The sequence below is a fragment of the Ictalurus furcatus genome, chromosome 23 (genome assembly GCF_023375685.1).
Source record: "Ictalurus furcatus strain D&B chromosome 23, Billie_1.0, whole genome shotgun sequence".
Taxonomy (NCBI): domain Eukaryota; kingdom Metazoa; phylum Chordata; class Actinopteri; order Siluriformes; family Ictaluridae; genus Ictalurus; species Ictalurus furcatus.
This window is the reverse complement of record NC_071277.1, coordinates 6,369,991-6,391,076: the sequence shown is the minus strand read 5'-3', so window position 1 is coordinate 6,391,076 and position 21,086 is coordinate 6,369,991. Positions and strand designations below refer to the sequence as shown.

General features: G+C 41.0%; 1 protein-coding gene across 1 annotated transcript in view; it reads left to right on the top strand.

Moving 5' to 3' along the window:
• The window catches only part of c23h8orf34 (chromosome 23 C8orf34 homolog), an 87,697-nt gene that overhangs the window by 41,584 nt on the left and 25,027 nt on the right, over window positions 1-21,086 (top strand). The window contains exons 8-10 of the mRNA XM_053611596.1: window positions 10,072-10,207; window positions 15,745-15,830; window positions 16,218-16,294. Coding sequence (XP_053467571.1) covers window positions 10,072-10,207; window positions 15,745-15,830; window positions 16,218-16,294 — 299 coding nt within the window. The remainder of the gene's footprint in view (window positions 1-10,071; window positions 10,208-15,744; window positions 15,831-16,217; window positions 16,295-21,086) is intronic.

The following is a 21,086-nucleotide window of genomic DNA, read 5'->3' as shown; positions in this document are numbered from 1 at the left end:
TGTTTATTTAGCATTTATGGAAGGAGTCTCCAGTGTGAGCACTTCGTAGCAGTGAGAAGTAAAGCTGTAACCTTACGTTTTGTTAACGTCAAGAAAGAAACGAAAAAGCGAGAAGAGTGAGGAAACAACTGTTTATAGCTTCTATAACATAAATGATAACAAGAAGTAACTTGTTTCACAGACATTCCACATCGTTAGTTGTAACTACAGTGTCTTGGAAAAGTATTCACCCCTCTTGGTATTTTTTTTTTTCTGTTTTGTTGCATCGCAACCTGGAATTAAAATGGATTTTTATCCAGATTTCATGTAGTGGACCTAATAAAATAGTCCAGATTGTAGAAATGGGATGAAGAATATACCTTGTTTAAAACCCCTAAATAAGATCTGGTCACATGATTAAAGTCCTCCTGTGTGCAATCAAAGTGTCACATGACCTGTCACATGATGTCAGTATAAATACAGGATAAAACAAAAACCCAAACAAACAATAAAAACACCAAGGGAGGGGTGAATACTTTTGCAAGGCACTGTATGTAACTTGAAATGGATAAAAAGTATTTTTAATCAATAGAACAAAAATGTAATCATTGTCAAATTGCTGTATAATTGTGGAATAAAACACATCGGGATGTGCTGCTATTGGAAAAGAATCAACTTCTTAGTGGTAGCAGTAAGTTAGCGTGATCCCACCACACTGTTGTTGATTCTTTTCCAATAACATTATGCCCTAAAGTGTTTTATTCCTTACATATTTCTCCAAAGCTGTCTAAAGCATCTCAGTGGCAGAATCAGATATATATATATAAACTATTTATGAATCACTTGTAATATACTTCCTAAATGGTTTGTTCCTGGAACCGGTTCTGTAGGGTTCACCGGGAGGGACAACCCAATGAACCTATAAAGGAACTAGATTTAATGCTTAGGAGCCTTAGAGGGAATATATGGAAATGATGCGCTTTGAGCATTCACAAAAACGCTGAAACGTATCTGAAACTAATGCAACAGATCAGCTTGATTGAAGTGCACCTATTATGGTTTTTCAAATATTACCTTGCATGTAGTGTGTTATAGAGCTGTTTGTGAATGTAAAAACGTCTGCAAAGTTTCAAAAATCAAAGCGCACGACAAACAGAGTTATCGACTCCCAAACGAAGGAACCGATTCTGAACAGCTGAAACGAGTTGTTAGTGATTCCAGACTTTACTTCCTGTACAAACCTACGTAGGTTTGTAACAAAAAACCCCGCCTCTGGTCTTCATCGGCTGCTCGCTGACAGAGGTAAACCAATCACAACAGACTGGAACATCTGACCAATCAGAGCAGAGTATGCTCTCTGAAAGGAGGAGTTTAGAACGAATCCTTTAGAACGGATCATTTAACGAGTCATTTTTGACACTGGGGGAAAAAAGGTAATGCTACAGTTTAAATTATGAGCACATTAAAGTGTTTTTAGAATTTGGATGCATGTAAATCTGTTGTATGAGACCTTTTAAACAAATTAGGCACGTTTCAAAACCCTAATAGGTGCTCTTTAAGAACGAATTTGGAACGCAGCTCATTAAACGAGCAAAAAGATCATCAATACAAAGATAGGTTTCTATTGTTTATTTATTTATTTTATTTTATTTTCTAGAAAAATTCCCTGTACTTGGGAAAGTAACCCTGCCAAAACCAAACAAAACAAATCTCTGCTTGAATTCGTTGGCACATTCGTTTCTTTGACAAATTTGACTCCATGAGGCCAAGCCCTCAATTAGTCATATGAGAAGAGATGTTTGCATGCCGGTAATTATAGAGCATTACGCCATAAAGTCACCACCCGAGGGTTAGAGACTGAAATGATGTGAAATGATGTAATTGACAGCTAAATGAACGAGTCGGTGAATGAGTTATTGGCATTACAAGGCGGTTATTGCGTAATCAGTGTACCGCATGACGTATTTATTATCTAAAGGCCGATCATATTGGCTTGATGTCATGACGAAGGAATTTCCGTCTTATTAAATCTCTTTGATGTTTTAATAGGTCATTTTGCCGGTTAAATTTTTTTTTAACGTAATAGCCGTAATGAATTTGTCGATTTGTCTCGGTCGATAGTATGATATCCACAAGATGGCAATATTGTATTTGTAAGTGAGAAAGAGAGAGAAAAAGAAGAGAGGAGTGACTATATGTTGTTTAAAAAAAATATATATATATATATATATATATATCATATACAAAATATAAATGAAGTATGACAAGACGGATAAAAGCACTGTATAGCGTATATTAATGACGTATGGTGTAGAATATCAAAATCGCCCCGTTTTGCTCTGTCAAGCCTTTGATTGCGTCTGCTCATTGAAGTGCGTTAATTGCCTGTGCCACCGCGACGTCTAGCTCTTGTCGTACCGAAGTCCTGTCGCTGCCATCTTTCATGTCATGTCGAAGCATCTGATCTCAATCATTCTTTCTTTCTTTCTTTTTTTTTACAGCCCACATGGTGCAGGCGTGAGGCTTTGGAGCACAAGACGCATACTTTCGCAGGGACCCTGTGTCTCAAATCCGAGGTCTAATTATAGAAGTATTGTTTTTATTACAAAGCCAAACAAAATGCCGTCTTTTCCCACTTGAGATCAAAGCACCGTGTATGAGGGCTAACCGCAGAGCTGTGCTTTTTTTTCCTGTTTAATGAAACCCAAATGCTGAGTGTGTCGGAGCGCTAGCGAATGAGCGAGAGAGTGTGTCAAGTCTAAGTGTCGTCTAGAGGAACGAGGTCGAGGTAAGAGCTGTCAGTTTGGGAACCGATCCCTGATGGAGATCAGAAGCACACCACGATCCTACGTTACGTACCGTAACGAATGCCTTATGGAGCTGATCTGGGTAGGACATTCATCATTCGTTTGTTTATTTATCCGTTCATACATACATCAGACGTCTGTTTGGTCTTGCACATCTTTCGCCCGTCTCCGCCTTCTCTCTGATGATCGTTCGGCAGCACGGAAAGTTTTGCACCCGGGCCGGAGTGTGTGGGAGACGTTACAGACCGGATTCATCCTCGCCACTCTGGGCTTTGTTAGGATAGCATGGCTCGAATAGTTTCCACCTCGGTTTGGAAGCTCTGCTGTGTGTTTTTGCTCAATACACCCAGTGACAGCACACACCACACTTGCACTGACGCACACACACACACACACACACGCACACACACACACTGTTCCACACAGATAGGGACCATACTCGCTTATCACGCCGCAGTTGTTTTTCAGGTAGCAGTTTTCCTGTCGTGAGGAATGTGCTGGGAATCAAGCAGAGATACGGACAGTGTAGGCAAACAAACAGACCTTTTCTCTTTCTCTTTGGAAAAGAAAGGAAGCTGCATGAGATATCATTCAGTCCCGCTGGGCATTATCACACCGTACTGATAACCGATCTGACAACATAGACTTTTTTTTTTTTTTTGTGTGTGCGTGTATCCATTTCTCAAACACAGCTTTCGTTTGTTTTTGATGGTCGATAGTGTGTCACCTAGACAACTGCAACCCAGTGACTTTATAATACAGCATACACAACGTGGGCAGCCGTGTTATCCTAGTGTTTCAGTCACTTAATTTTTCTGGCTTCTGGGTTCTCTACACAACATCACGACAGTGGAAACATGGCTAAAATGACTCACCTTACTCACAGGGAATAAACGGTACTTCGCTAAGCCGAGAAAATCGACTATGATCCTTATGGGCTGCTGATTCCACTGAAACGAGCAGAAACCTCAAAGATCTCATCCAGTCTAACTATTCTGGAGTGCCTCAAAGCCTATGAGCTCTTTATGTAAACAATTCCAGGATGGTTCATCTGAAGGAGAATTCAAATACTCTTTAAAAGTCATTACGGGGACGGTGATAAACTTTTGATAAACTCGGTGTCCGACAGCATAGCTATCTAGCTAACTAGCATAGTTACAAGGTTGTGTGACAAAGAGGATCCGCTGCAGTGCTGCTTGTTGATGTATTGATGATAATGATAATGATAATGAGTCTTTATTAGTCATATATACATTACAGTACAGTGAAATTCTTTTTCTTTGCATATCCCAGCATGTTAGGAGGTTGGGGTCAAAGCACAGGGTCAGCCATGATACAGCGCCCCCTGGAGCAGAGAGAGTTAAGGGCCTTGCTCAAGGGCTCAACAGTGGCAGCTTGGCAGTGCTGAGGCTTGAACCCCCGACCTTCCGCTCAGTAACCCAGGGCACTTGATTATAAGTATAAATGAAAATGAATCACATTAATAAAGCACATACACAATAACTTTAGCATTTTACCAAATATGGCTTGTATTTAGCATTTTGGGATGGAGTCTCCAGTGTTGCACGTTGTAACAGCTGTAATTTGACAGGATGAAGGGCTTTTGCAATTTCTCACAACACAACAAGCAACTGTACAACATGTCATTGTTTAGTAAATAAAAAAACAATTGTAATCACTGGCAAATTGCTGTAGTATAAGTGGAATAAACCCCCCCGGACGTGCTGACATCCAGGAAAAAAAATCCACTTCTGTTCAAGATTCTCGTAGGGCCGATATCTGAGTCCGTACAGGATAGAAAAGTACCGGAATTGGCGAAATTGCCATGGCACGAAATTGTTTTGCGGTGATGTTTGTTGGTAAATTAGCTGTACTCATGTTCGACGCATGTGAATTAAAGAGGGCTTTGGCTGAATGTGCGTTATCCTGGAGGGACTGCTCAAGAATAAGTAGTCGAATGTTTGTAGGCTTTATATGGAATTAGCATTGTTAGCAGAAGATGAATTTTGGGATTGAGCCAAACAGGGTCACATCAAGGTCAAGAAATTGAGTCGAGTTCTACGCGTTGTTTATACGTGGCTTAAAACGTGACGTTTACTAAACACAAAGTGTAGTATTGTTCGGGACGTTGGGAAATAACACAAAGATTAATCTAAAACACAGAATTAGTGATGGAGTTCATGGTTATTACTAATTCTTAATGATGATTAGCTGTGAATTCGGCTTATTAGTAATGGGGATGTTAATAATATCAAAATCTTGAGTGAAAATAAATAAATAATTAATTAAACAAAGCCGAACAGTGCTGACTGTACTTAATGACTTTAGTTTTTGTCTTTGAGCCAGAAGAGACAGTGTGAGTGAGAGATTTTCCCACAAAAGGTCAGTGGTGTAGAGTTCTCAGTTTGCGTGTGTGAGTGTGTATGTTGTCTCTGGCACTGCGATGAGGACCGTGATGATAAATGAGACATCGAATATCACCACACTTACTGGTGTTTCATGAGCCTGTCTCACCCAGTCTCTGTCCATCCTGTGGGAAAATTCACGAGCCTGACAGCATGCTCTGACGGATCACTGTCAGCGTGCACCGATCGGACGTGCAGATTTACACACCGCGAAATTCCTAATTGACATTGAAGCCATTTCGTATCAGACACCTCTGCGAATTAAGGGAGGGCAGAGACGAGTTTCACACTGGATGGATGTTTCATATAATCCATGCTGTTTGTCACGCTTTTCTCCGGCTAGAAAGTGTTCGTCCCTGTTTGCCCTCACAGTCTGTGTGTAACGTAATAGCAGCATGAGAAGCACTGCAGTAGGTTTTGGGTAATATCAGTGCCCCAGGGAACATTTATGAGGTTGTAGACAGGTAATTAGGGATGCTGTTTTTTATGACCAAATAAAAAGTGTCATAACTGTAGAGTATATACTGTAATGCGTTATATTTGGATTGTGAACACAAGGAGACGTTGTATACTTTTATTTTAATGCAGTAGTTTTACCAAACTTATGCAAGGTTTATGTTTACAAGGCAATCCCACAATTTGTAGAAAGCAGTGGTGGCTTGGCGGTTAAGGCTCTGGGTTACTGATCGGAAGGTCGGGCACTGCCAAGCTGCCACTGTTGGGCCCTTGAGCAATGGGTCAAGCTCATGGCTGAGCCTGCTCTGACCCCAGCTTCCGGACATGCTGGGGTATTCGAAGAAAAAAGAATTTATATATGTGATCAATAAAGTATCATTAAACCATTTCTTGTTAAGTATCATATGGCTTCGTAAGACTTGGTGAGGATCTTGGACCCTTCTACATACAGAATATTTTAAGCTCTGTGTATTCATTCATTCACACGTTTTCTTTTCATACTGCTTATCCAACACAGTCTATCCCAGGGAACTCAGAGCACAAGGCAGGGAACACCCTGCATGGGGTGCCAACCCAACACAGGCACAATCACACCCTACAGACAATTTGGAAATGCCAATCACACATGTCTTTGGACTGGTAATTGGAGTACCCGGAGGAAACCCCCAAAGCATGGGGAGAACATGCATACTCTGTGCACACAGGGCAGACAGGGCACACGGGTGGGATTTGAACCCCCAACCCCTTAGGTGTGAGACAAACGTGCTAAACACTAAGCCACCACGCCCCTCGCTGGTTCCAATCTAAACACTATGGCCATTGCAAAACAATGATTTCGAATCCCACAACAACTTCTGTCTTGATATTTGTCACAATATCTAGTTGGAAAATCAGTCTATGGTCAGGACTTAAGCCCAACGCAGAGGCAACCAGGACGTTTTGCCTGGGTTTTCTCCAGGTTCTCTAGTTTCCAGCGTGTGTGAATGAGTGTGTATGTGTGTGTGTATGTGGGATACCCTGTGATGTGCCCAGTGTACCCGGGATAGGCGCCAATGACTGGGATTAAGCGGTTACTGAGTATGAATACATTTTTGTCTTGACAGCTGCCAGTAAATAGCGAGTATAACGACTGCTTATTCCCTATATGGCAGAATAAAACGGCCAGGTCATTAAGCTTTAAATGCATATAAATGCTACATCATTTAAAGATGTTAAGTGTCCTTTTAAAATCCAGAAGTTAACTAGCAATTGTCTGTGAAAACAAAAAAACCCACCAGCACGACCTCAATGCTCTCTTGGTACTGGAAGTACAATGATTGTCCTGGCTGTATTGTCATATTCTTAACCTAATGCTACATGCATTAGGAGAGGTCTGCAGGCGTTCATGTGTGTGTGTGTGTGTGTGTGTGGTAGACGAAGAACAAAAACTCTCTCATACAAAACACATCTGTCATCTCTTATGCAAAGCACGCTTCCATCGTACTTCAAAACAATCACAGACATTCAAAATATTCACATTATGAGTCGAACTTCCAGGAACAGCTTCCTCCTCTGCTGTTTACTTTAGCTCACGTCAAATTCTCATAAGGCTACCAGAACTGTTCTCGTCAGCCTCCAAACAGAAACCCGCATTCGGCTCTACGCGATCGAGTGATCTGGCTGAACTTCTGGGTCCAACACGGCCTTGTGCATGTGGGATTGTGGCGTTAGACGAAAGCAGCTGTACAGTGAAGAGAAGCAGGAGGCCCCCTTCTGTCCTGTTCCAGTGTGTATGATCGCTGCCAAAGCTCTGCTCTGTAAACTCAGCACTCAGCACCTGTTGACAGTTTGCAGAACAGATGACAGTGACACACTATAAAAACACGTCCCATGTCAAGCGGAAACATGGAATGGGCTTTTTGTAGTCTGGCCTGATTTCCGGAAATTTATGGTGTATTAATTGCCTTATACACTGATCAGCCATAACATTAAAACCACATGCTTAATATAGTGCAGGTCCACGTTGTGTCGCCAAAACAGCTCTGACTCTTCGAGGCATGGACTCCACAAGACCTCTGAAGGTGTGCTGTGGTATCTGGCACCAAGACGATAGCAGCAGATCCTTTAAGTCCTGTAAGTCGCGAGGTCGGTCCTCCATGGATCTGACTTATTTGTCCAGCAGATCCCACAGAAGCTCGGTCGGATTGAGATCCGGTGAATTTGGAGGCCAAGTCAACACCTTGAACTCTTTGTCATGTTCCTCAAACCATTCCTGAACAATTTTTGCAGTGTGGCAGGGCGCATTATCCTGCTGCAAGAGGCCATTGTCATTAGGGAATACCAATGAAGGGGTGTGCTTGGTCTGCAACAATGTCAAAGGAGCATCCACATGACTGCCAGGATCCAAGGTTTCTCAGCAGAACATCGCCCAGAGCATCACACTTTCTTCGCTGGCTTGTAGCGAGACAATCAGTATTATTCACTTCACCTGTCCATTTTTGCAGACCAAATACACCCTTTAATGGCAACAGTATTCTCTAACGGTGGTGGCGTGTTTCAACTGAATAATGCGTCCTGACACACTGCAAAAATTGTTCAGGAACGGTTTCTGGAACATGACAAAGAATACAAGGTGTTGGCTCGGCCTCCAAATTCACCAGATCTCAATCTGATCGAGCTTCTGTTTGATCTGCTGGACAAAGAAGTCCGATCCATGGATGTCCCACCTCGCAACTTACAGGACTTAAAGGATCTGCTGCTAACATCTTGGTGCCAGATACCACAGCACACCTTCAATGGTTTTAATGTTACGGCTGATCGGTGTATTGTGCAATATTATCACAGTACTGTGCTGGAAATACCATGTTAGATTTCTCTTGTTGAAGTAGTTGCGTATTTGCTAAAAAATTACATATGTTTCTTTAGTTTGTTCCTTTAGATTAAAGTACAGTAGAGGATCTTTCAGTCCGAAACCCTTTGAAAAGATTCTATGCTCTCTTCTAGCACATTGTATACAATCTATATGTTTCTGTTCGCCTCACAAACAAGCATTTTTGGCTTAGATATAAAATGTATGTATGTATGTATTTATTTATTTATTTACTTTTTACAGGGTCGGTGATTTGAAACTAGCTAACCATGAAGAGCTATAGATAGCTAACTAACTACCAGTTAGACTGCAAATAAAAATTTATCTAATTGATAGCTATATCTAGCTGCAACCAGCAGAGCTAGCATTAACTAGCTGTCTAACTAACAGCTAGTTAGCAATCTAAAGTTGAAGCTAGTTAGCAAGCTGTCTAACTAACAGCTAGTTAGCAAGCTAAAGTTGAAGCTAGTTAGCAAGCTAAAGTTGAAGCTAGTTAACAGCTGTCTAACTAACAGCTAGTTAGCAAGCTAAGGTTGACAGTAGTTAGCAAGCTGTCTAAGTAACTGCTAGTTAGCAAGCTAAGGTTGACAGTAGTTAGCAAGCTGTCTAAGTAACTGCTAGTTAGCAAGCTAAAGTTGAAGCTAGTTAGCAAGCTGGGGGAAATATGGAAAGTACACAGAAATGAGTTGAAGCAATTGATTGATTGTAGTCGATATTGTTTTAGCCCAGAAAAAAGGCCTTAGCTTAGCTAGCAAGTGTTTCCTCCCAAATGCTATTCAAATGTTATTTTATTGAAATGCTCACAAGTCTGCAAGGGGATATCACAAAGCTAAAGTGCATCTTATTTTGGTAGGCATTAATAATCTCATTTGTGCTGCAACGGAAAACAAATCCGGCATCAACTGGTTAGCTAGAACACAAGCCCACTAACATAACATGGTAGCTAATATGAAGGCTTAATAAAATAGTTAGAAAATTCACACACACATTCACATCTAGTGCGATTTAGCATCACCTGATCATCCCGCTGTGGTCTGGATATTGTTGCTGTCTCCATTCTAGATCTTCCTGACCACATTGTTATCTGTGTACACCACTGGAATAAACTGTGCGTGCGTGTGTGTGTGCGTGTGTGTGTGGGTGTGTTTGGGTGTGTGTGTATATGTGTGATCTGTGAATCACATTAAGTCTTTCCCGTCCATATAGAGCAAACACACGTCTGTCGTCTCTTATCTATTGCACTCTTCCATCAGAAATTAATCAATCACAGATGTTTATAATCTTCCTGAACTTATAGCAAGAGCTTCCCTGGGGCATTCCAGCTAATAAAGCTATATCTGTGTGAAAAACGTACCAATTTATACAGAAGTTTGCACACGTTCTACACTTTCCACACATCTGTCCACACTCGCTAATACTTACATCACTGGTATCTTCTCTCCTGAGGTGAGGTGATTGACCTCTTATTTTCCTTTCCGTTTCTGTCTTCTTTGGACTCCTTTGGATTTTAGCCAAGCTAAAGCCGTCGCTTTGTCTGTGTCTCTGTCTCACTCTGTTTCTCTGTGTCTCTCTTCAGAGGACCTGGATGACCTGAGGATGGAGGGGGTCATTGGCCTGGTTCCTTCTGGCAGTAAGTTCAGCCAAGGGCGCAGCTCCTACTGCCCCGAACCGCAGGCCAAAGTCACCCTTAACATCTGCTCAAGGTGTGCCAGGTAAATATTTACCCTCCGAGCAGCCACTGGTGCCGTCTCTCCCTGTGTGTGCACATTCTCACATTCACCTTCTCAGCTTCTGTTTAGCAAGTCAGCCACAATGTACACACACACCACATCAGCTCGCCACTAGAAAACACACTTACTAAACGTAGCCACATGCTACTACGTGTCCATGTACAGCTTATATATGAAGTCTGTGAGCATGAATGTCCTAAACATACTGTACAGCTTTCCATTACCTCTGCCAGAAGGTTAATTAATTCAATTTTTTTTTCCTTTTCCAAAGTGTATTCGATCAGTCAAGACATGTTTGCATCCTTAGTGTTCACTACAGCCATGAGGCTAATGGAGCTAACAAGTAAGCCTCCAGTTTGCATCATATGATCACTCACCTCACTCATCTCAAACATCTGTGTCTTTGTTGATTTGTAGAGTATCGCAAACCCGATTTGCCGATATGGTTTCTTTTGCCGTATGACACACTGTTACGTATAATAATATACAAAAGCAGCAAAGCTACATATACTAATAGCGGCCATTTTGAAGCTTGGCCCAAAGTTTAGAGGTGGATTTATACGCTAGTGATTTGGATGACAATATAGTTCCCGTTTGTATATTTTCAATGCAGACTTATTCATTCGTCTAAGCCAAACGTTGAGCCTAGCTAGCTGAATGCAAGCAAATGTTTTATCGTAAATCGTTTTCAGAAACATTTACACAATAAATGTCGTATTCGTGAAAATGTAGTTAGTTCTGAATTTTTTTTTTCGTATTCTACGAGCGTTCCTGAGTTTGTGTAAATTTACACAATTGCAGATTGACCAATGTGAACCTTGATTGATCTGCTTCAAATCGTACAATTTTAGCGATGAGCTATCGCGATTTTATTTATGGATTATGCATCTTCAATTCAAGTCTCTTATTTTGTTATTCAATTACACACACGAATATAATGGAACATTTGCGAAACGTTGCATATTATCGATCTGAAAGAAAGCAAGCACGTAAAAACAAATAAGCCTAGCCGTACGGCAAGAGCAAAAGTAATGGCACCGTATACAAGGAGGAAGAGTTAGTGTGTGTCTATGGGAGCTGAAGTGGTGCAGTGGCTGAGCTGCGTTACTAGAATAGTTTGAGCATCGTTCAATGCTTAGTCGTCATTTTGACATTTTCAGCTCTTTGTGAGCTTAAATTGTAACAACAAAGGGTTATGGGCATGGGTAAATGTAAATCACCCGTGCTTGGTCATTTACAGGTGACTGGCATGCAAAGAAATAAGTGTTACCGAATGTTTTTGTAAATCTGGTGGGAATTTGGAGTTCAGTTTGTCCTAGGAAAACATTTGGTGAATGATGCCCATCCTTCCCAATACTTGTGGCAAGTATTTTTGTATTATTGTATTTTTTTATGATTTGTACAATGCTAAATATAAACTGCTGGCTACAATATATGCTTGCTTTAGTTGAGTTTGCTTTAGTAGAATGCTACAGTATATGAGCAAATTCCAGCCAGTAAACATTTGGGGCAAGAGTAAAATTGTGTACAATTCTGAGATAGTGATGTCCGTTCTACAATTTATCTCCAGACCAAACATCTTCAGACACAAAAACGCCTCTTCCATTCTGTATCTGCTTGTTTTCACAAGAGTGCTGATAGACTTCTTTATCACCTGCGTTCTCCTCAGTGCACATCCGTTTCGGGGCTGCTTTTTTCACAGCGCTTGCCTCAATGCCTCGTCTCGGCCCTTTACCTCCGATACCAGGGCCTGATAAAGCCGTATATGTCGGAGTAGACGGCCGACACGCTCGTGCCTTTGTCCTCTTGTGTTTGGGCTTTACCTGCCTCTTTATGCTCATCGTGCATGACTGTTTTATCTTTTGCACACGTGTACGATGGGCCCTGCAGGAACGACTGGAAGCTGAATGCAACCTCGCAGAGATTATCACGTGTGATTTCAAAAGCATGAATCCGAGTTTTATCCGGTCGTAAAGCGGTTTCGGTACGCTTCCTTAAACGTGAAACAAACGTGTCCTCACTAAAAACCTTTCCATTTAGTGGTACGCCACTTCTACCGTATAAGTCCCTGTGTCCGTTGCTGCTATAGAAATGCTAATGTATTAGGATTAGCACTTTAATTTAAACCTGTGATTTGCCTTGCAACCGGAACTGCTATATCAAGTGCAATCGTCGTGTTTTATTCCTTATTTAAAGAAACACCTTTTCGACAGATTCGAGATTTCAGCAGTGCTGTGGTATAATAATGGTTAGCATGTATACCTTTATACAGTTTACTTATGTATGTTTCTTCCTCTTTATCTCGCTACACATTCACATACACAAATAAACACTCTTGCTGTCTTTCAGTCACAGGGCATGTGACTGCTTGCTAGATGCAAGCAACATTCCTCACAATTCCTCCTCACACACACACTCACACACACACACACACACACACACACACACACACATGCTAAGACCCATTTTTGCATCCATGTTAGAGGACAATGTCAATGGACGTTGTCCACTGTCTTACTGTTTAGATCCTTGGTGGTCGCGCTTTTAAAAAGTAACCTGATCTAAGTTAGCACTTTGTTGACCTTTTAGAGTAGAGTAGTTTCAAAATTATAAGATCTACATGATCTAATAGATCATAAAACTTTGAGTTTGGGCTGTGTAAGGTAAAAGTGCTGCCAAAACCACATTCGCTGCAGGACATGGTTTCTATGATTTATAGTTCATATTTTGTCATCAGATCCCACTCTGACACCTCAAGTGACTAACTAGAGCTCCACATGCTGCTGGAAATACAGTAGGCTCCACTAGGACTGTTTTTATTTCATCATTTATCACGTATGAATACATTTGACTTACTTTTATAGTTGTTATTCATGAAAACTGAGTCAGCTGCCGGAATTTTTCACTTTGTTGCGACAGCATAAGTCTAAACCGAACGGTAGACCTCAGAAAACACACTCGTTGACCTCGGATCTGCTCAGGGGGCCGGTCTAACTTTAGTTCAAATGTTACATCACGAGTACTTAGGGAAATGTATTGTGATCTGTATTGAGGTCAGCTACATGTAGGTCACACCTCCAAGGCTAACATTTTTATTTATATTAAGCAGAAACACACGAGACGATGTTTTTGAATAGACCGCGACCTTTAAATATGAGCACCTGCCTTTAAGCCTGTAAAAAAAATCCGGGATAGAAAATGCGGTCTGAAGAAGCGGGTCAAATGTATTTTTTTTCCCTTTGCTGTCAAACGTAATATGATGCAACCTAAAAGCGAGCGGCAATTTAAAAATGAAAACTAACAAACAAACAAACAAACAAACAAAAAAAGAATAATATGATGATACATGATTAAGATGATGGCAAGCATTCAAATAAACATCTAGTAGGAGTCTTGTAAATAGCTAATATGTTGCTGCATGAATATCCATAGGCTTCTACCGTCAGTATTCGATAGCTTATAAAATAGCACTTGATCCAGCACGTCTGATTGTTTTGCAGTTTTGTTTTTTTTAAATATCATGTTCACAACTTAATGAAGCCACGATGAACTGAATCAAGGCCATGAAATCATAATATGTGCATAATTTTATTGTGTTTTTAGTTCACCATTTTAAAAACATGCCATGGTTTGAAGGATAAGCTGACCATGCACTCATATATTAGTCACTTTTGATTAATTAATAACTTTATCTGTTAAAAAATATCGCTTTTAATATAAGGGAAGTGGTAGCTCGTTGGTTAAAATGTTGGACTTCTGATCAGAAAGTTGTGAGATCAAATCCCAGCACTGCCAAGCTGCCACTGTTGGGCAAGGCCCTTAACCCTCAACCCTCAACTGCTCAGTTGTATAAATGAGATAATTGTAAGTCGCTCTGGATAAGGGCGTCTGCCAAATGCTGTAATGTTATGTAATGTATAAGCAGCATCTTCTATTAAGATTCTCCAGTGTCATCCGTGGATAAAAAAACAAACATTTTCATGCACTTTAAAGGGATGATACTATTAATTACTTAATTCATTCATTAATTCATTCATTAATAGTGTAATATTTATGTATTCAATTTTGGCCCCAAATTGCATTCTGTAGTTTTTGGGGTTTTTTTTTACAGCCCATAACATAAATTTCGGCTTGATATATATTATATGGACACAAGTATGTGGACACCTGACCATCACAACCATATGTGGGTCTTCCCCACATATATATTGCCACAAAGTTGGAAGCACACATTTGCCTATAATTTCAAATGCTGCAGAATTAGAATTTCCCTTCACTGGAACTAAAACCTGTTCAAGCATGACAATGCGCTTGTGCACAAAGCCAACTCTGTGAAGACATGGTTTGCCAAATTTGGAGTGGAAGAACTTGAGTGTCTTGCACAGAACCCTGACCTCTCAACCCCACTGAACACCTTTGGGATGAACTGGAACGCCGACAGCACCCCAAGCCTTCTCGCCTGACAATCAGGGCCTGACCTCGCTAATGCTCTTGTGGCTGAATGGACAAACCCCCACAACCACTCCAAAATCCAGTGGCAAGCCTTCCCAGAAGAGTGGAGGTTATTATAAGAGCAAAAGGGAAATAGATGTGGAACTAGATGTTCAAAAAGCACATATAGGTGTCCACAAAACACAATGTAAAAAAAAAATCCACTCAGAACGCACAATAGTGTGATTAAATAGGCCCATCCCATGTCGATGCATCCCATGGGACATTACGCGGTTTATTTAAAGCAGGGACACGCTGGCTTTTGTGCAGATCAGAGAGTGGAGTAGATTAAATAGTACATTTGTCATGCAACAAATTGAAGGCCTTAATTGTTTAAAATGTAGAGGAATCCTTTTGTTTCAGATCCTAATATCAGGCCATGATTGTGTACATGAAAACATATGTGGAGAAATTCAAATAGAAAGAAGCTTATTATTAGCTGAGTGAATAAAAAGTACATTTGTTAGATTGTAATTGGCCTCCTCGCTTAGACAGTCTGATAGTCTGATATGATGTAGAAAACACAATTTTCCCACAAAGCGTGTCCTTTTGACGTCTTGTCAGTGACACAACAGAAGGGAATTTTGCAGTCTTTAAGCTGGTTTCGAGGACATCCTCTCTAGACAAGCTCATAATGTCAGGAGTTCTTTTAGATAAGAGGAAGTGAATGATAAGGGTGCGAAGATGTTCCGAATGACAGGCAGTCATTTGTGGATAGTTATTTCATCTTCAACATTCTTGTGTGTTTCTTACTTTTTCCCATCACTCTGACGGCTGATAAGACAAGTGGTTTACCTGGGCTGTCTCGACACATTTTAATGAACAGAGACACGGTGTCGCCACGCTCTCGTCCAGGCAAGATGGCTGATGGGATCTCAGTGAATCCCGATGTTTCCCTCCAGTCTCCCTTCTGTGGCGAGCATGATATTATTAGCGCTGTTATCTTGAGTGTGCATCAGAACAGTGGTGTGAAATTGAAGCCTTTGTTTGGTGTTGTGTCTTCAGCGTGTTGTGTTTGGGTTTTGTAGGCTTCAGGGGGATAGTCTCGCTCCAGCCGGCGCTGAGGAGGAACCAGCACCGCATATTCCTGAGCAGGCCGTGCCTGAAGTGACATGTGAGTGAAAAATCTGAGTTTTTCTTACTGTATTTTATATATATATATATATGTATAAAAGAAAGGACTGCGGTATCATTTTCTGCAATGGGATAGGCACTTATCATTTGTCTTTTTCTGAAGAGGCACTCAAGCCCAAAGGGTGCTCAACTTGATCCAGTGGCATGTGGAGGTATTTGTTCCAACCTGGCACTACAACATCTAATTATCCTGTTGCTTTCTTGCCCTAGTGCTTGATTTGGAACACTTCTAAAGAGAGGCCATTGGTGGATCAAGCTGAGTGGCAGGTCTTGAGTATCGCTACCTGAGCATGGGGGCTGTATGTCTGTATGTTCTATAATGACCGTGGGTGGTAAAGACCTGCTCGCTATGTGTTTTCTGGAACAGGTCCATTGCCTGGAGTGACAGAGCCTCTGACTGCCGCCGAGCTGGAACTCCAGGGTGCTTCTCAAGTGTCTGCTCCGGTAAGCAATCCTGACGAAGAAAGAAATTGTCCACGTATCACTTTTCTTCCCTCGTTAAAGTCTTCTCCATCATCTCCATTGTGCGTGTGTTGTCACCGAGACAGATAAAACCACTTAATCACTCTTTCCTACAAAGCAATTCCAGCCTGACGTGTCTGTTTTTCTCTAGGCTTGTCGTTGTAATGGATAACTTAGCTCACTAAACAATGCAGAAAGAGCTCATGGTTGTGAGAGTTTTGGGATCCAGGAGCCATCACAGAGCTGTATGAACTAGAGCCTTGAACTCTAGTCTAGACAGGAGCCGTAGAAGAAGAAAGGGGGTTACAATTACATGAACATGTCATTATGGAGTTGACATGGAGGTCGTGGAGTTGTGGAGCAGTCCCTGTTCAATCAAACCTGTCAAAAACAACATATGTGCTCGATGCTCTTGATCTCATAGAAAGGCGAGACCTCACGGCTTCTTAATTGGCTGGCCTTTGTTGCTATGGATTCAGCGCTCAACACTACACTCTCTCCCCTCATCATAAAGTGGTTATTTTCCTATCAGCAGCGACACCAAGGCTAGGCAGTGCCATAATTATAGCAGTCTGGTGCTGGAAAGTCTTTTTAACAGGTTTTTTTTTTTTTTCGCTCGTGTGGTGTGCCGAGCAGATGGAAGAGGGCTCCAGACATGCTGGCAGCATCGGGAGAGCGAGACCTCGTCTCGAATCGTATCGTCTTGTCTAGCCTTGTGCTACCGCACTCGTTCCACCCGCTCCGCCCAAGGAACTGGCATCCCCTTGAAAAGCATGTCACAGAGTAAATAATGCCATGTAGCCAGGCTTAACACTGTACAGAGCCCCACACATACACAGATCTCCTTTCATATTCATACAAAGGCAGGCTCTCTTTACTTGTGGGTTTTTTGTTTTTTTTTCAAATTGAGAAAAGAGAGAGAAAGGAGGCCTTGGTGTGTACAGGTTAAGCAGTGCCAGAGCAATGAGGGTAATCTCTTCCATATGCAGAGGCAATTGTGAACATCTCCGCTCTACCTACCGATACTTTTTTAGGCCTGATGTGGTCGTTGTGCGTATAATTGCTTATTTTGGGCACTGAGTGAAAGGCAAATGCGATTTGTCTTTTTAATAGCTTATTACTTTAACTGGTCCTGCAGGGTTTCTCCCATCACCACTGTGAATGTCGCGGAAAACAAAACGTAATGCTTTTACGGGCTCAGTCACTTCTTGGGACAACAATAGTTGAAGGTGTGTGTGTGTGTGTGTGTGTGTGTGTGTGTGTGTGTGGCAAATCTCCCTGCCTTGCTGGGGTTTCACAGGTGCAGTTAACAATGCCGATGATCACTAGTTTTATATTATGGAGAGCCCTCAGAGGAACGCTCAGAGTTGTTGGGTTTGGATCAGCCTCTAATCCAAAGTCGACTGCTGTGCGGTGTGTGTGTGTGTGTGTGTGTGTGTGTGTGTGATGTGAATGTTGTACATCTCAGCACTTTTCATTTCACAAACTTCGAGATGTGGAACGGTCTACTAAGCACATAGAACCTGCTTTAATATCATGCATAAATTTAACAGAACATTGATCCAGGGCTCTTTATTTAGCTGTTAACTAGCCGAGCGGCTTACGTCCCTCATTAGTTGCTCAAGCTGGTCACTAGGTGTAATAATAATTGCATCATTAAAGCTAAAGCTCAGAGACGTCCTCCGAGCAACTCTCTGAGCGATTTCCAATGAATTCCAGCCCTATAAGCATCATAGGTTTGTGACAGGTTTAATTAATTCTCCCGAGCCTGAATTTGGATGAAACTACGATAAAGTGACTCAAAGGAGAATAACTCATTTTTATCTGAAAGCAATAATCGTGGTAGTGTAACCCAAAATGCACCTTACAGGCTGGTTTATTCATGTGGACCAGGCCTCCTTCATCTGGCATTCCACATCGGCAGATATAAATTATTGTCCTTACACCTTCACGACCCTGGCATGCCTGCTGTGTTACATAAGATACTACTCATTTAATGTGTCTCTTTTATTTGGCCTCACTGTGTAATTGGCTTAATCTGGTGAGGACATTAAAAACATCTTACAGGGAACTTTTACATGCACTTTTGCAAGTTCTTTCCTTCCTGCTAAGGCATAGGATAGACCAGAAATGATGCAATTGACTGATCTTTATAGAGCTTAAATTTAGAGTTCAGTATCCAATTAATAGCATAGAGTTTAGATCAAAAAAATAAAAGAGGCCCGTTTTCTATCCCTAACTCTCTTTTCTTCCAATGTGTCCACTCGAATATGTTTAACCCTGCCATGAACTCTCATCCTCTCATATCCATGACCACACGAACATGCGTGCCCGCGAGTAACCACAATCCCTCATTAATGCAGCCCTCCATGTCTCATGAACACAACATGCGTGTAAATCGCATATAATAAAGGACATTGCATTCGGGAAAATGGAAAACAACAGAAAAACAAATGCAAATGAGTTGCCTTCAATGGACCCAGAAAACAAATCGAATAAATGAAATAAATAAATAAATAAATAATGTGCTTATGTGGTTCCGAGAGCTTCTTGTATAAATATAGCCACTAATTCACTTTTAAGAGAAACAATCTGTGTGGTGGTAATTGATTGTTTAGAAATGTGTTTTTGAGCTTTTCTACCCTCCTGCTCTGCTAATCACGTCAGTATGAATAGAAATGTGCCGTTCGTTTCAAGTGCACAAATGTCTGGAGTAAAAGAATAATTGTGTGACGATGTTAGGCCATATGAAATACATATGAAGCTGTCTATCAAAAAAAAAGTTAAGTTGCTTGAAAGAAAAACACAGTTTACAACAATACACCCCCGTGGGAATGGAAAATTTGAATAGAAAGCATCACAAAGTCACTTGTCGTGACGTTCTAACGTAAACCAACCCGGAAGGTGTTATAGCACAACCTCATGTCAATAGAAATCTGTTGCTTGATTAGAAATGGATGACAACAATGCCATGTTGGGCTTATGTTAGGTGCCATGTGCAGTGGGGTCCAAAAGTCTGAGACCACTAGTGAAAATACTCCTATTTCGCAGTGTTTTCTAATGTAATACAAGAATTTTACACAACAACTTGAGTGAAAAGTAGAATCTTTGAACTATTTAAATGACTTTACATTTACATTTATGGCATTTGGCAGACGTCCTTATCCAGAGCGACTTACAGAAGTGCTTTGAAGTCTCTATCGATACATACTTCCTGATACTGATTCACTAGGTCATGGACTAAGAATACCATCAGTCTTAAAACTCTGTTGGGAGGTAATATAGTATGAAAATACTGATTTATTTTTTTTTTCAATGAAAAGTAAATGAAATTTAAGTACTTCAGGAAGAGGTAGGTCTTCAGACATCGTTTATAGACTGCCAGTGACTCAGTGGAAGTTCATTCCACCACCTAGGTGCCAGAACAGAGAAAAGTCTTGATGCATGCCTTCCTTGTACCCTGAGAGATGGTGGCACCAGTCTAGCAGTGCTAGGGGTTCAGAGGGAGCATGGGGCAGTGCAGGGTGTAATAAGTGATTTGAGGTAAGTAGATGCTGGTCCATTTTTGGTTTTGTAGGCAATTATCAGAGTTTTATATATGGCAAGGGCAACACAGCTTTATGTTGTTCCCATTGACAGCAATGATGCTGAGACTTATTGGCAGTCCCAGCCACCTCCATAGGAAGTTGCTAATCTTCCTGTCAAAGCTCTCAATCATTCACCAGCAGTGGCCACAGGATCTTTGGTAGGACGCTGTGCTGGTATATCAATGCTTTGGATTTACCAGGCAAAGTCTTGACCAGTCACCTGCTCTCAGCGAGTTGTCCAGCTCCTGGCAGGCTGCCTGGAGTGATGTTCTGTTTGTCAGCCTGCTGTTGGGGCTTGCCAAGGCTCTTCACTGAGATGGTATAGAATTATTCATGTCTTAACACACACTTTTGTATGATTCTTAGTGTTCTTCATCTTATCATGTGTTCTTAGAAAAAAAAAATGGTTAAGGTTTTTTTTGGTTTTTTTTTTAGATTTTTCTTTGACTGGACTGTATCCTGTATCATTCTTTATCATCTTTAGAATTCTTCAGTCTCTTCTGTTTTGCCTTTTTGCACAAAATGGTTTCTTAGTTACAGTATACCCTAAAAGACCATTTCCCCAACATTTCTCACACTCAATGTGTGGACTTTGGTGCCAGATGATTCTGCCAGATGCCGAGCAAGCATTTCACTAGCTTTCTTTCTGCCCCATAAGGATTTGACCTTTAACCACTGTTCATCATGCAGACAGCTTTTTGGATATTTCACTATTTCCTGCATTTCTTGAACTTTTAAACATCCCATCTTGAAAATCTAGTTTGGCAGGTGATTACCATCCAATACACACAGGTTTTTCTCAATTCTAGTTATAACACACATGATTTCAGCGAAATAATGGCTTATTTAGGTTTGGGCACCAATCTTGTACTTTAGACTGTCTCACAAGGTGTCAATAACGTAAAAACTTTATTAATCGTAAAAGTATATTTTCTTTTCTCCCCTTTTCAGTTAGGGTTAGGGTTATATATATAGATGATCTCATAGACTCTTGGTTCTTTGGTTAGTGGTTCTAGCATTCTAATCGGGTTCCTATATAGACATTTCTGATGGGAAATTTTCCAGGTAGGGTTCTACATAGAATGCAGAACCATCAGAGGAACAAGTTTAAGAACCATTTTCTGGGCTAGATGGAACATTTTAGAAAAATGATTCCTTATGTGTTTTTTGGAGTGTTTTCTTTGCTT